Source organism: Mus musculus, chromosome 13 (genome assembly GCF_000001635.26).
Source record: "Mus musculus strain C57BL/6J chromosome 13, GRCm38.p6 C57BL/6J".
Taxonomy (NCBI): Eukaryota; Metazoa; Chordata; class Mammalia; order Rodentia; family Muridae; genus Mus; species Mus musculus.
The window spans coordinates 74,144,028-74,156,525 of NC_000079.6; the positions used below are offsets into that span (position 1 = coordinate 74,144,028).

The 12,498-nt window shown below is 46.2% G+C and overlaps 1 protein-coding gene across 3 annotated transcripts in view; it reads left to right on the forward strand.

The window, feature by feature from the left end:
• Positions 1–12,498, forward strand: part of Slc9a3 (solute carrier family 9 (sodium/hydrogen exchanger), member 3) — an 83,188-nt gene that overhangs the window by 57,773 nt on the left and 12,917 nt on the right. For all 3 annotated transcript variants that reach the window (XM_006517021.4, XM_006517022.4, NM_001081060.2), the window contains exons 2-3: positions 6,633–6,935; positions 11,062–11,222. In XM_006517021.4, coding sequence (XP_006517084.1) covers positions 6,633–6,935; positions 11,062–11,222 — 464 coding nt within the window. The remainder of the gene's footprint in view (positions 1–6,632; positions 6,936–11,061; positions 11,223–12,498) is intronic.

Below are 12,498 nucleotides of genomic sequence, written 5' to 3' on the forward strand. Positions count from 1 at the left end.
CCTTTTTCTGGTGGTTCACCTGAGGGTCTTTTTGTGCCCACATGTGTTTGAGGTGTGTGAGTGTGCTTATGCCATCCATGTGTTTGTCTCTGTGTATCCATGTGAGCACAGGAAACTGCGCATGCACGTGTGAGCTCATGTCTGGCCCTGACCTGCTCTGCTGCACAAGCAGGGGGCCCATGTATCAGGCACTTCCCTTCTTTCCTCGGGGCAGGTTTTCTCTGCTCGGTCCAGTTGCTCTGTTAGGCAGAGTTTAATTCTCCAAGGCTTGTACCTGTTAAAGTAAAACCAAGGGATTTACTGTGCTGCTGCCTTTGCAAGGACTCAGCTAAATCTGCCTGTCACCTTGAAAGATCCTTGGCAGTGGGGCTGACTATGGGCCTGACCAAGGCTTGTCCCCAGCTGCATTCCCATGGTGTGAGGGGGTCAGGGTCAGCTGGTGTCTCCCCGAGAAGTGTCTGCTCTTTCTGGTGACTAGTCCCAAAGTGTCTGCTTATGAATGCTTGGACTTTTACTTCGGTCAGAGAGTTTGTAATTATAACTAAAGCATTTGCTGTCTGTTGTCACCATCAGATGGTTGTACCATTTTGTGCTTAATTAGCTGTGACGGTGAGCTTCAACAATAAGTTACCTGTGGGCTTGGGTGTCCTGTCACACATGCCCTCTAGAATATCCTCAGCTGACACAGAGGATCAGGGCCCCACTCTGTCCACACTGGTTTCCTAGCTCCTAGAATGTTTTATCTGTTCTCTAAAGAGACCCTCTCCCTGTTGCCTGCTGTTATTGGCTCTTGTTTCCATGAAGTTTGCTTTTTTTGGGGGGGTGGGGGCCTTTGGAAGTTACACAACTAAGCCAAACCCAAGCAGAACACATTCTAATAGATTCTGGAGCATTGTCTGCCCCAGGAAATAGGTGCAACAAGGTGTTTGTTCTTTGTGTTAAGGCCTCAGACACCCTCTGCTGCTGTCCTGGTCAGCTTTCCATCATTATAAAAAAAAATGCCTGAGATGATCAACTTACAAGGATTTAAAAAAAAAAATGTATTTAGGTTTATGACTTTGGAGGCTCCAGGCCATGGCAACACATCATGACGGGATCATGTGGTCAAGCAAAACCTCTAACCTCATGGCTAGGGCCATAAAGAAACAAACGAGGGGTTAGAGAAATGGCTAAGGGGTGAGCAGTACTCACTGCACCTTGTAGAGGACTCAAATTCCATTTCCAGCACCCATGTCAGGTGGCTTGCCAACTCCTGTAACCTCAGTTCCAGGGCATTTGGTACCTTCTAACCTCTATGGGGACACACATTAAAACATGTGCAGCTACACAGCTACACATAAAAATACATCTTTAAAAAGAACAAAAAGCTAAGGAGAGAAAAATGTCATAAGCTTCATCAAGGCCAGATAATCTAACCATCTAAGACTCTTCCTAACTTTATGTTCTACAAGCTCTACAACAGCACCATCCTGGGAGCCAGGCTTTCATAGTATAGCCTTTGGGGATGTTTAGGATGTAAATCCCAGCACAGCTTTTGTAGCCTATCGGCCATACTTTCCCTAACAGACTACTGGGCCTGAGAATTCCAGTGTACGCTGAAGGCCTGCTTCTCATGTCACAGCCACCCAGCTTCTGTCCTCTGCAGGTGTATGGGCTAGAAGTTGGCTCTCCACTGTGGGGAAGAAATTCTCCTTCCATGCTGCTCCAACATCTCCATGTCCCCAAGACTGGGCTTCCAGGCAATTTAAGGACCAGTCATACATAGATGAAGACCACTGTGAGGAACCACTGAAAGTACCTCCCTAGGCTCCACCAGGTCCTCCTGCCTTGCTTCCTCAAGTCACAATGCAGTGGCAGCAGCACCTACTTTTCAGATTGGAGGGATGTACCAGATGATGGGTACATCTGTGGATATGGGCAGAAGGTAAAGGAAGGAAGAAAGGCCTGGTATGTAGTGTACATTTCACCACAGTAACCTGCAACCTATATTGCCATCTTTAAAGCAGAAATACCACAGCAGAAATCACCCAGCACCTTGGAAGAAGCTGGCCCAGACCCACCATAATTTATGCTTGGGCCATTCCTGTGTGTGGATGTCTCCTGACACACATCAGACCTATGTGACCAACTACAGGTCTTCACCCTTCCAGCAACAGGAAGCAGTACTGCTTATTGTAGGATTGTTCTACAGCAGCTGGTTTACGAATTTATAGAATGCCCATTATGCTCTAATTGCTGAGCTACTAACAAATTGCTACTTAAAACTAATCAAACCTCTAGCTTAAGTAGCTAATTACAATGCAGATTGCTGCTCAGGAGTTAATCATAGGGACACACAAGAGCCGGCACAGACTAGGTTGCTCTAGGCTGTGCCAAGTAGGTGCCATGGGCCCCAATCCAGCAGGTATTCCCTCATTGAATGAGGATGATCCTAGCCTATAACAGATGGTCAATTGCTAACCCAGGGCCACTGAGGCTCAGGGCCAGGTCTCTTTGAGGTTTTCTCCCTGTGGTCATGGCAAAACTCCCAGCTACCGAAGACTGGGGAGTAGGGGAGTCATCCAGCCCAGCAGAACACTCAGGCCCTAGAAGAGGTGGCTAAGGTCACTGGGAAAGCTGTTCAAGTCATACAGTAACACAATGCATGGAGATTGCTCAGAGGCAAGTAGTGACAGCATGAATCAGAAAAGGGTCCAGACCCAGGGGAGATGAACAAAACCCCAGGTTAACAGAGATGCAGAGTCGAGAGTGCAGATTTCAGAGCCTAGAGTTCATTGCCAGACATGATAACCTGGACAGGATTTTCAGAGCTTTAAAAATGGTGCATGAGCTTGCCAACATCAGGCCTGAGAAATAAGTAAGAACAGCACGAAGCTGTGAGAGCTTCCTATGAGACGGAAGGGTTGAGGCTTAACAATGAAAGTAAGATGATCAGAGGAATAAATGTACAGAGGAGGAAACCTGGGATAGTCCAAGTGTGGATGCCTGCTGCTCCTTTTCAGACCACTATAGGAACACTGCTAGTGCCTTTACTATACCAGGCCATGGGGAATTATCAAAGCATGCAGAATCAGCCACCTGCTCTGTATTTTAGGAAGCCGCCCCCCCCCCAACCCCGGAAATAGAAGAAACAAAAACCACAGGCTGAAAGTGGGATATTCGTGTTAGTATCTGTCCTTAGGTCATTCTTAAGGATGAAATGTGCCTTCACTCTTCTGGCTTCTTTTCATGTGTGGAAATGTATGTTCAAGGTTGGTCCTATCACAAAGATGACAGAGACAGACTTCATTCCATCCACACCACATATAGAAGGATATTCTGAAAAAATGAGGAGACCATTTTCCTGGGATTTTTCAGGGTCTACTTCTGAGAAAGAGCAGCTGATCTGAAGCTAGCCTGTCTTCCATGCACGTAGAGTACACTTGTTGGGATCTTATAGTCACCAGCAACCACACAGAAGGGATTAGCTGATAGTGTCTAAAGGGCAGGCTTGCCTTGTTCCAGAGATAAGAATGGCTCTTGTACCTTCCCTAGTCTTGACTGTCAAAGGGAACTCCACAGAGGTGAGGTATTTTAGTCTCTGCTATAGAGAAAGGGTGTAGGAAAAGACCAAAGTCCTGAGCAAAAAGCAACCTCACAGCTTGGGTGTGATCAAAGCTCAGAGGTTTCGCCAGTCCTTTTTCATGGCTTTTCAGAGACTCACACTCCAGAGACCCAAAGGGCACAGGGCACCAGCTTTCAGACTGAGACTCTGCATAGGGCACAGCAGAAATGAAACCCCTAACTGGAGCCATCTCAGGGTGTGGAGAAAGGCCAGACAAGCACATGGACTCTGTGGCTACCACATAGCTTCCTGGAATCCTAGCACATGGGTCTTGTGGGACTGGAGGACAGAACCAAGGTAAGGTATGTCTTCCACCCTTTAGAAAGAAGCTGAACCACAACCAGAACACATGGGTGCTATAACCATGGAACAATTGCTGAAAATCTTTGGAGATTCAAGGGCTTCAGACATTCCTGAACACAGCCTTTGTAATCGAAGCCCATTGTTTATAGTCATTGGGAAGAATGGGAAGCAGGAGTCTTGCCTTGGAGAAGTGGGATGCCAAGGCTTGGGCTCTTAGACTTCCTCTGGCATGACAGTCTTTACCCAGGGTCCACAAAACTTAGCACAACTCCTTTGGGTCTAACAATACAGAACCCTAGGATTGTTTAGGATCTGTTGAGTTGGGGTCTCAAGTTGGGTGCCAAGACATTCTGTGATTCTTGGACTGTCCATGCCCATGCCCATAAGGTTCAGGGCAAGAATGTAAGGTTTCAGGGTGGGGCTGGTGATGCCATACATATTTGTCCTCAGCTCCCTCTGTGTAACCAATATTTAGGATCTTCTCGTCTACATCATAGTCTCTTCCTGGAGTAGAGACAGCACCCATAAGAGAATGTATTGTAAACCCCAGCAACACCAGACCTTCCAGATATTTTTTGTTGGCCCGTGTACCTCCAAAGACTGAGTAACTATGTGCAGGGCCCTGAGGAATCAAGAAAGTAGCCTTGGCAGCCCTCTTTCAGCACCTTCACTCATTCTGAGTTGGTACCTTCTCTTATATACTAGTCCCAGACACCCAACATGGCCTGAAAATTATACCATGTTTGTGGTCTTGCTAGGCCTTTAGTATTACAGGGTGAGCCTCACAGCTAACTCTACCTGAGATTAGTGGAAACTCTCAGAGGAAAGAAGAGAAACTTGATTCAAGTTGGTATGAAGTGCTGGGATAGGAAAATCATCTGTGGGGCATAGGGAGGCAGTCCCTCCAATCCTCAGAGCATAACCCATCTGTTTGTGACAGCTAAAACCTGACCCTTCCTGGAGCTCAGAGTCTAGATGGGGACTATAGGTGGTGACAAACGATGTGACAAAGTCTCTGTTACGCTGATGATTTCTGGTGAAATGCTAGAAGGTTGACAACTGTGAGATGCCAAACTGATCTGACACTTGGTTCTCTCCAGCTTGCAAAGACATCATTTGTATACAGTCCAGGACTGTCATGGTTAAAAACAGTAGCAACCTCCACCCCTTGGGTGGAGGAGCCCACCTAATCCCTGAAACCCCTGCAATTACCTATGGAGAAACTAGCCAGGGAGCCCTGTCAAGGCTATCCAGTTTAGAAGGGTGTGTCCAAAAGCATGCTGCAGGCCCCACTATCATTAGCCCCCACCAGGAAATGCTGATTCTGAGATCAGACTCCCGTGGATTACCATGCCACCCTGGCCTGAGAGGAATCTTGGATGTTTGTTGGTGGGGGGCTGCATGATGGGGGATAACACCTCCTTTTTTTAAATTCCAGAGATATCATCAATGTGACAGCCTTGTTGAATGAATTTGATTGTACAAAACATTGCTTAAGCCAAAGAAGGCAGCCCAGTCTGTCAGCATTCCAATCGTGTTAAAAATCAGGCTTAGCATAGGAGTTCTGATCACCTTTCTTTTGAGTCCAAATCAGACACAAAATTCATGGCCAAATGGCTGTTCTCTATAGGGCAGAGCTGGGCACCTGTCAAGGTCCTAGCAGAGTTGGTGATGGCTGAGGAGCCTGAGGGGTTTGAGCAGGGTAGTCAGAGGTTTCCTGCAAACTTGAATATCAGGATGTTTTTGCCTGGAGTTCTGGAAACCTTTGCTATATTAGCTCCTTCTCCTAGATGGCTGTGACCCCAAAGGGATCATGGGGAATATGAGGCTGTAGTAGCTGCTTCTCCTAGATGGCTGTGACCCCAAAGGGGTCATGGGGAAATAGGAGCATGAGTGTCCTAAAGGTGACTGCAATGGAACAGGCCAGGAACAGTCAGGACAAATGGGAGGGCGTCCACCTGAGGGGCAAGGTACATCCCAACTTAGGCTACTTCCTCTCAATTGCTATGTGGCCTCCATCTGTGGCATTATCATAGAGTGAGAGGTTCTGTCATCCAGTGCCTATACTTCATCACCCCTGTGTGAACATGGAGATTCTATAAGGTAGAGACACTGGCTTGGTGTGGCTGAGTTCTATCCAGCTCTTGGCCTTGGCTCTGTCTATGTGTCCCAGGTTTGGGTTAGAATCACTCATTTCTAGAGGGGCCTGGTCATTATCAACATTGCTCTTGTCCACCATTAACTGTGGGTGGCTGGGGAAACAGAAGGATCATTATTCCAGGTACCTAGGAAGAGGTCCATCTAGTGCAATGGATCTTAACCTTCCTAATGCCGAGACTCTTTAATACCGTTCCTCATGTTATGGTGACCCCCACTTATAAAATTATTTTTGTTATTACTTCATAACTCTAATTCTGCTACTGGGAAAATACATTTTTTTTTTTTTTAAATAGTCTTTTGGGGATTGCGACCCACAGATTGAGAACTGCTGATAGCGGCTTCTACAGTGAGGGTCTTCAGAATCCCAGCTGGAAACTAGTTGGCTTCCTGATATTCAAGCTTGCAAGAAACCAGTGACCACCCTGATCTCATGGAGGGTCCTTGCTGGGGGTGGTCCTGGCCCCCTAACTCCCCCCATTCCTCTGGTGGACCTTGTCTCCAGATCTTTTTGACATTGTGTTCCCTTATGAGCCCTGATCTGCCTGACCCTCTTTCCTTCCCACAGTCTTTCACCTGTCCCACAAGGTCACCAGTATCGTCCCCGAGAGTGCTCTACTCATCGTTCTGGGCCTGGTGTTGGGTGGCATCGTCTGGGCAGCTGACCACATCGCCTCCTTCACACTCACACCCACGCTCTTCTTCTTCTACCTGCTGCCCCCTATTGTGTTGGATGCTGGATACTTCATGCCCAATCGACTCTTCTTTGGCAACCTGGGCACCATTCTGCTATATGCTGTCATTGGCACTATATGGAATGCAGCCACCACAGGATTGTCCCTCTATGGTGTCTTCCTCAGTGGCTTGATGGGTAAGTCTATGCATTGTCTTCTGGGTGAATACAAGTCACTTTGTTACCCAAGGTAATGATTCAGATATGGAAGGGTTGGGGCTGAGGATGACGGGCAGTGTCTCTGTGGACTACTTAAGTAAAGAGCCTAGTATGTGTAAAAAGGTCCAATCTATAATTAGCTTCCTTGAGACATCTGTAAGCTAAAACTTTTGTGCCATGTTCATAACAGATTCGTGGCCGCACAGATCAGCAGGGTGGGTAGGTGTGCATAGGCAGCTGTTCTAACTCTTATCATAGTTGCCAGAATGGTGTAACCAGCTGGTCAACCCCCACGGGAGAAGGAGATGAAAGTGAAATGCTCTTAGTCGCATGATGAATTACAGAGTTGAGCACCTCAAACCTCTAGAGTGGTTTGGTGCTGTTTCTGCTCATGTACACTAGCAATTACTTCACTTAACCTTGGTTACCTCCCAGGAACACCTAACCTTTTTGTCTTAGAGTATTGCCATGAAGAGACACCATGACCAAGGCAACTCTTATAAAGAAAAACATTAAATTGGGGCTGGCTTACAGTTTCAGAAGTCCATTATTATCATGGTGGAAAGCATGGCAGCCTTCAGGCAGATATGGTACTGGAAGCTCTGAGAGGTCTACATCTTGATCAGATGGCAGCTAGGAGGAGGCTCTCTTCCACACTGGGCAGAGCTTGAACACCAGGAGCACTCAGAGCCCACCTACACAGTGACACACTTCCTCTAACAAGACTACACCTCCTAATAATGCTACTCTCAATCGTCAAGCATTCAAATACATGAATTTATAATGCCAAACCTATTCAAACCACCACATTCCACACCCTGGCCTCCATAGGCTTGTTCAAACATATGAGTGTTTGGGGGCCATACCTAAACATAGTATAATGCAATATACATTTAGTCCAATTTTGAAACCTTCATAGTCTATCACAGTCTCAACAGTATTTAAAAGCCCCAAATTCAAAATCTCTTCTGAGATTCATACAATCTCTTAACTGCAATCCCCTATAAAATCAAAATAAAACAGAAGATCACTTAGTTCCATCACAGGATATGTGATTGCAAAATGTCATAGTGAGGAAATGATGGACCAAAACAAGACTGAAAAACAGCTGGCCTAACTCCAAACTCTGTATCTCCATGTGTGATGTCAAAGTGCTTTTCAGACCTCCAAATCCTTTCATCTTTGTTGACTGCAACAAACTTCTTTTTATCGTGGGTTGGTTCTACTCCCTGTTAGCAGCTTTCCTCAGCAAGTATCCCATGACTCTGGCATCTCTAACATCCTGGTGTCTTCAAGGCAATTTCAATGTTACAGCTTCTTGTTCAATGTCTGGGATCCACACGTGATCTTCTGAGCTCCACTAAAGGGTTTTGGTCACATCTCCAGCTCTGCTTTCTACATCACTAGGCTCTGGTTGACTCCACTCCACTGCTGCAGCTGCTCTTGGTGGTCATCCCATGGTATTGCCATTTTCAACACACTGGGGTCTTCTGCTGTAACTAGGCTTCACCAATAAATATTCTCTCAGAAGCTCTCTTCATGGTGCCAAGCCTCAGCTTCTTTGCAGTCCTGGGATGTCAACTGCATCTGAGGCCGCACCTTCAACAATGGCCTTTCACAGTGTCAAGCCTCAGCTGTTCTCCATGACCCCTTCATACCTTCAAAACCAGTACCATCTGGGTGAATCTTATTATTACCAAGTCTAGATGCCAGCATGGTGTCTATCTCTGGAACACAGCTTCTTTGTGCTCTCAGAAAACATTTCCCAGACAATTTTACCTCAGTGATTCTGGTCTCTTCTTAATCACTGCTAATTTCTTAGCTTCAGCCAACCAGCATCAATTGTCCCAGTAACCCCTTCTACACTTGACTCTAAAGCCAGAGTCATGTGACTGAAGAAGCTGAATTCTTCTGCTTGCTGTGGCTGGAACATGGCCCACTTGTTCTATTACATCATCGTCAGCTTTCTGTTTTCGATGACTTTCTTCACTACCTAAGCTTGGCTGTCCTGGAACTTGCTCTATAAACTAACTTTAGCATGCCTCTGTCTCCTGAGTGCTGGGATTAAAGGGATATACCACCATGCTTGGACCTTTCTTTACCTTTCACAGGGTCTTTATAATTTGTGGGTTGTACTTCATCCCAGATATAACCAAGCTGACAATCAAGAACAACCATCACAATCCCATGCTGAATCTTTGTCCAGCTGTGAGACAGTAGGTGATGCCTAAACAGATGGAAGTAGATGCTCACAGGAGGACTCGGAGTCAGGATGTTCCCTTTGGAACACTCATTAAGTGAATGAGGCCTTTGAAATCCTGGAGACCAAGGAGAAACAGGAAACAGTAAAACCAGGAACTATCAACTAGTATGTGTAAAAAGGTCCAATCTATAATTAGCTTCCTTGAGACATCTGTAAGCTAAAACTTTTGTGCCATGTTCATAACAGATTCGTGGCCGCACAGATCAGCAGGGTGGGTAGGTGTGCATAGGCAGCTGTTCTAACTCTTATCATAGTTGCCAGAATGGTGTAACCAGCTGGTCAACCCCCACGGGAGAAGGAGATGAAAGTGAAATGCTCTTAGTCGCATGATGAATTACAGAGTTGAGCACCTCAAACCTCTAGAGTGGTTTGGTGCTGTTTCTGCTCATGTACACTAGCAACTTATTGGGAACTTATTATTTTAGGGAGACCCCTTTTAGTCCCTTATTGTCTGCATCACTAGATAAAGACCTCAACGGTGAAGGCTTGCCTGGCTTCTAAAACTATAGGCATCCTGCCCGAGGGTGGGTACTATTGGTCACATTGGTGATGCCATAAGGTGATTGGAACATATCTAAGATAGCTGGACCTAGAGAAATGTCTTGAGATAGGGGACAGGGGCTTGTGGATCTGATACCGACAGCTACTCAAGGGACATACTGGCCCTCACTTGATGGCCCTGTCAGCCATAAGATTCCAGCATGTGATATTCCTGGGGTTGTTTTTAGGGTAAATGGAAAACCCTGTAACAGACTGACTTATGGTGTAAGTATAGAGCTTTAAATACAGTTCACTGGACCTTAGCAAGTATTCTTATATGGGAAATCACATGCTTATCAAATTCTAGAACATTTTAATCTCCAGAAACATCTAGGCCCACCTTCCTACTATGTCATAGTCATGAAGAATCATTATACCATAGTGTCTTTTAATAACCAGTATTGCTATACATCACTGTCTGCAGTTAGGGTCACTCTCCCATGATAGATATGGGATGTTGGCTTGTGCTTCATCTTTGAGACCTAGCTGGTCAAAGCTGACCAGAAAGATTATCCTCATCCAATGAGCTCTCTTTTCTATGTGACTTTGGCTGCTGGTATAGCCACATTTGCCTAGGCAGTGGTCAGACTCTGTGGACAGTAGTTCAAGGCTGGGGCTCACCCTGAGAGGGTCAGCTAAGTTCCACACAAATGTGTGTATACTGTCTAGGCTGGAAAGTCAGTCCTGATTCAGTGGACTATACATCTTCTGGGATCCAGCTTGGTTTTTGGAATGCACTTTAGGTCTGTAAAGATTCTAGACCAAGAAGCTGGCTCCGCTAAGGCATTTCAAGGCTATCTATCCCAGAAGGTAGTTTACTCTGGAAAGCTTGGCAGGGCTTATATGGTGTGGCAGTTTAGTGTGTGGTCCACTTCTAAATGGAGACTTCAGAGAGCTCTGGTACTGGCTGGAGGCAGCAGAGTTTAGTAATCACTGACATATGGGGCTCAAGTCACTACAAAGACCACCTTGTCCAGTGCCCTCTACTTCCTGGGGCACATTGGCTGCCTGAGATTCTTCCTAATGATCATTCTTTGGCCTCAAGGGATGGCAAGATCTATCCCAGCTCAGAAAAGAGAAGGAAGCGCCACATGGGGGGACTGTGTAGTCTTACATATTTTGGGGGTGTCTGGCTGTGAGCTCCAGTCTCTGACATCCTCTTTGTCACTGGGTAGCCCTGGGAAGAGTTGTTCCTAGCCTTTATTCCTGATGACTCTGATCATCCAGGGACCTGAGAGATGTGGGATTTGGAGAGAAAGAGCCAAGTGGCTAGCCCATGTCCATGGTCTACATCTCTTGCAGGTGAACTGAAAATTGGACTCCTGGATTTCTTGCTGTTTGGTAGCCTCATTGCAGCTGTGGACCCAGTGGCTGTGCTGGCTGTGTTTGAGGAAGTCCATGTCAATGAAGTCCTCTTCATCATTGTCTTTGGGGAGTCACTGCTGAATGATGCAGTGACTGTGGTGAGTGATGGTGGGGTCCCTGGAGTAGCTACAGAACATTTCACTTGCATGGAGGTTTTAGGATACCTTGCCAAGTGCTCGTTACCAATATGCTTCAGATAGAAAGAGGGCCACTATCTGAACATGGTCTCCTTTTAAGCTATGTTTTTAATCTAAGATGTCCAACTCCTGCAGGGTATGTCTATCACCTGCTCCTTTTTATTGGTTCAGCAATCTTGGGGTATGAGTTAGGGGTTGGGGAGACAGAGGCTTTGATCTTCTTCTGGCTCCCTAACTCTGCTTCATCCAATTTCTCTATTTTACAATTTTAGGCCCATTCATTACCACCTTTGGCAGTAATGCTGCCCTATTGAAATCTCTATATCCACATCCCCCAGAGCAGAGGTCTATAACTTTGGACCCACACTTGATATTACCCACTATTTCCAAAGAAACAGACAGGTAAATAAACAAACAACAAAGTCCTACAGGAATTGCGTTAATCCCATGGGCCCACCAAAACAAAATACTTCAGAAGCCCGTGGCTTAAACAGTAAGAGTTTATTGTCTCAATGCTGAAGGCTGGAAGCTGAGAGCCAAGCATGGCAGCTGGCTCTGGAGGCCCTTTTCCTTAGCCCACAGATGCTATCTTCTGCCTGTGTGCTCACATGGTCATCTCTCTGTGTGTTTATGATCTGCGCTCTTCTTATACATCATTTCTTATACATTCTCATGCATACCCTATTGATCACTTTTATCCTTAACTACTCTCTTTGAAGACGTCCTACCAAACAGCTTCACTCTGAGGTCTTGAGGTCAGGAGTCATCACGTAAGTGGAGGGAACACATTCAACTCCTCCCTGATGGCTTCTCAGACCCATGCAGTGGAGTAGGCATAAGGTCTCCACAAAGATGAGATTGCATTCATCCTGGCAGTGAGAAGCAGGTACACGAAACATGAGCACTGCTGCTACTTTAGTGCAGCCCTGAGGAGATTTCAAAACCTGTCCCCAGATGGACTACAGGTTTGTGGGAGGGGATGAGGATTAACTGGTAAGAATGGGGCCCAAGCCCTCAGCTGACACCTGAGGAAGTGTGTTTGGTTTCTTCTGCCCTCTGAAATTGCCTGTGGTTCCTAAGAAATCCCCAAGGTCTTATGCTCCCTTGGAGTGTAGTAGAGTCGCAGGGTGCCTTGTATCAGATTCTGTGTGTAGAAGACTCTTTGGCCCCATTTGAGACCTAGTCTAAAATTCAGGAAGTAGCCCTCAGCCTTCTTGAGCTACAGTGGCCCTGAGAA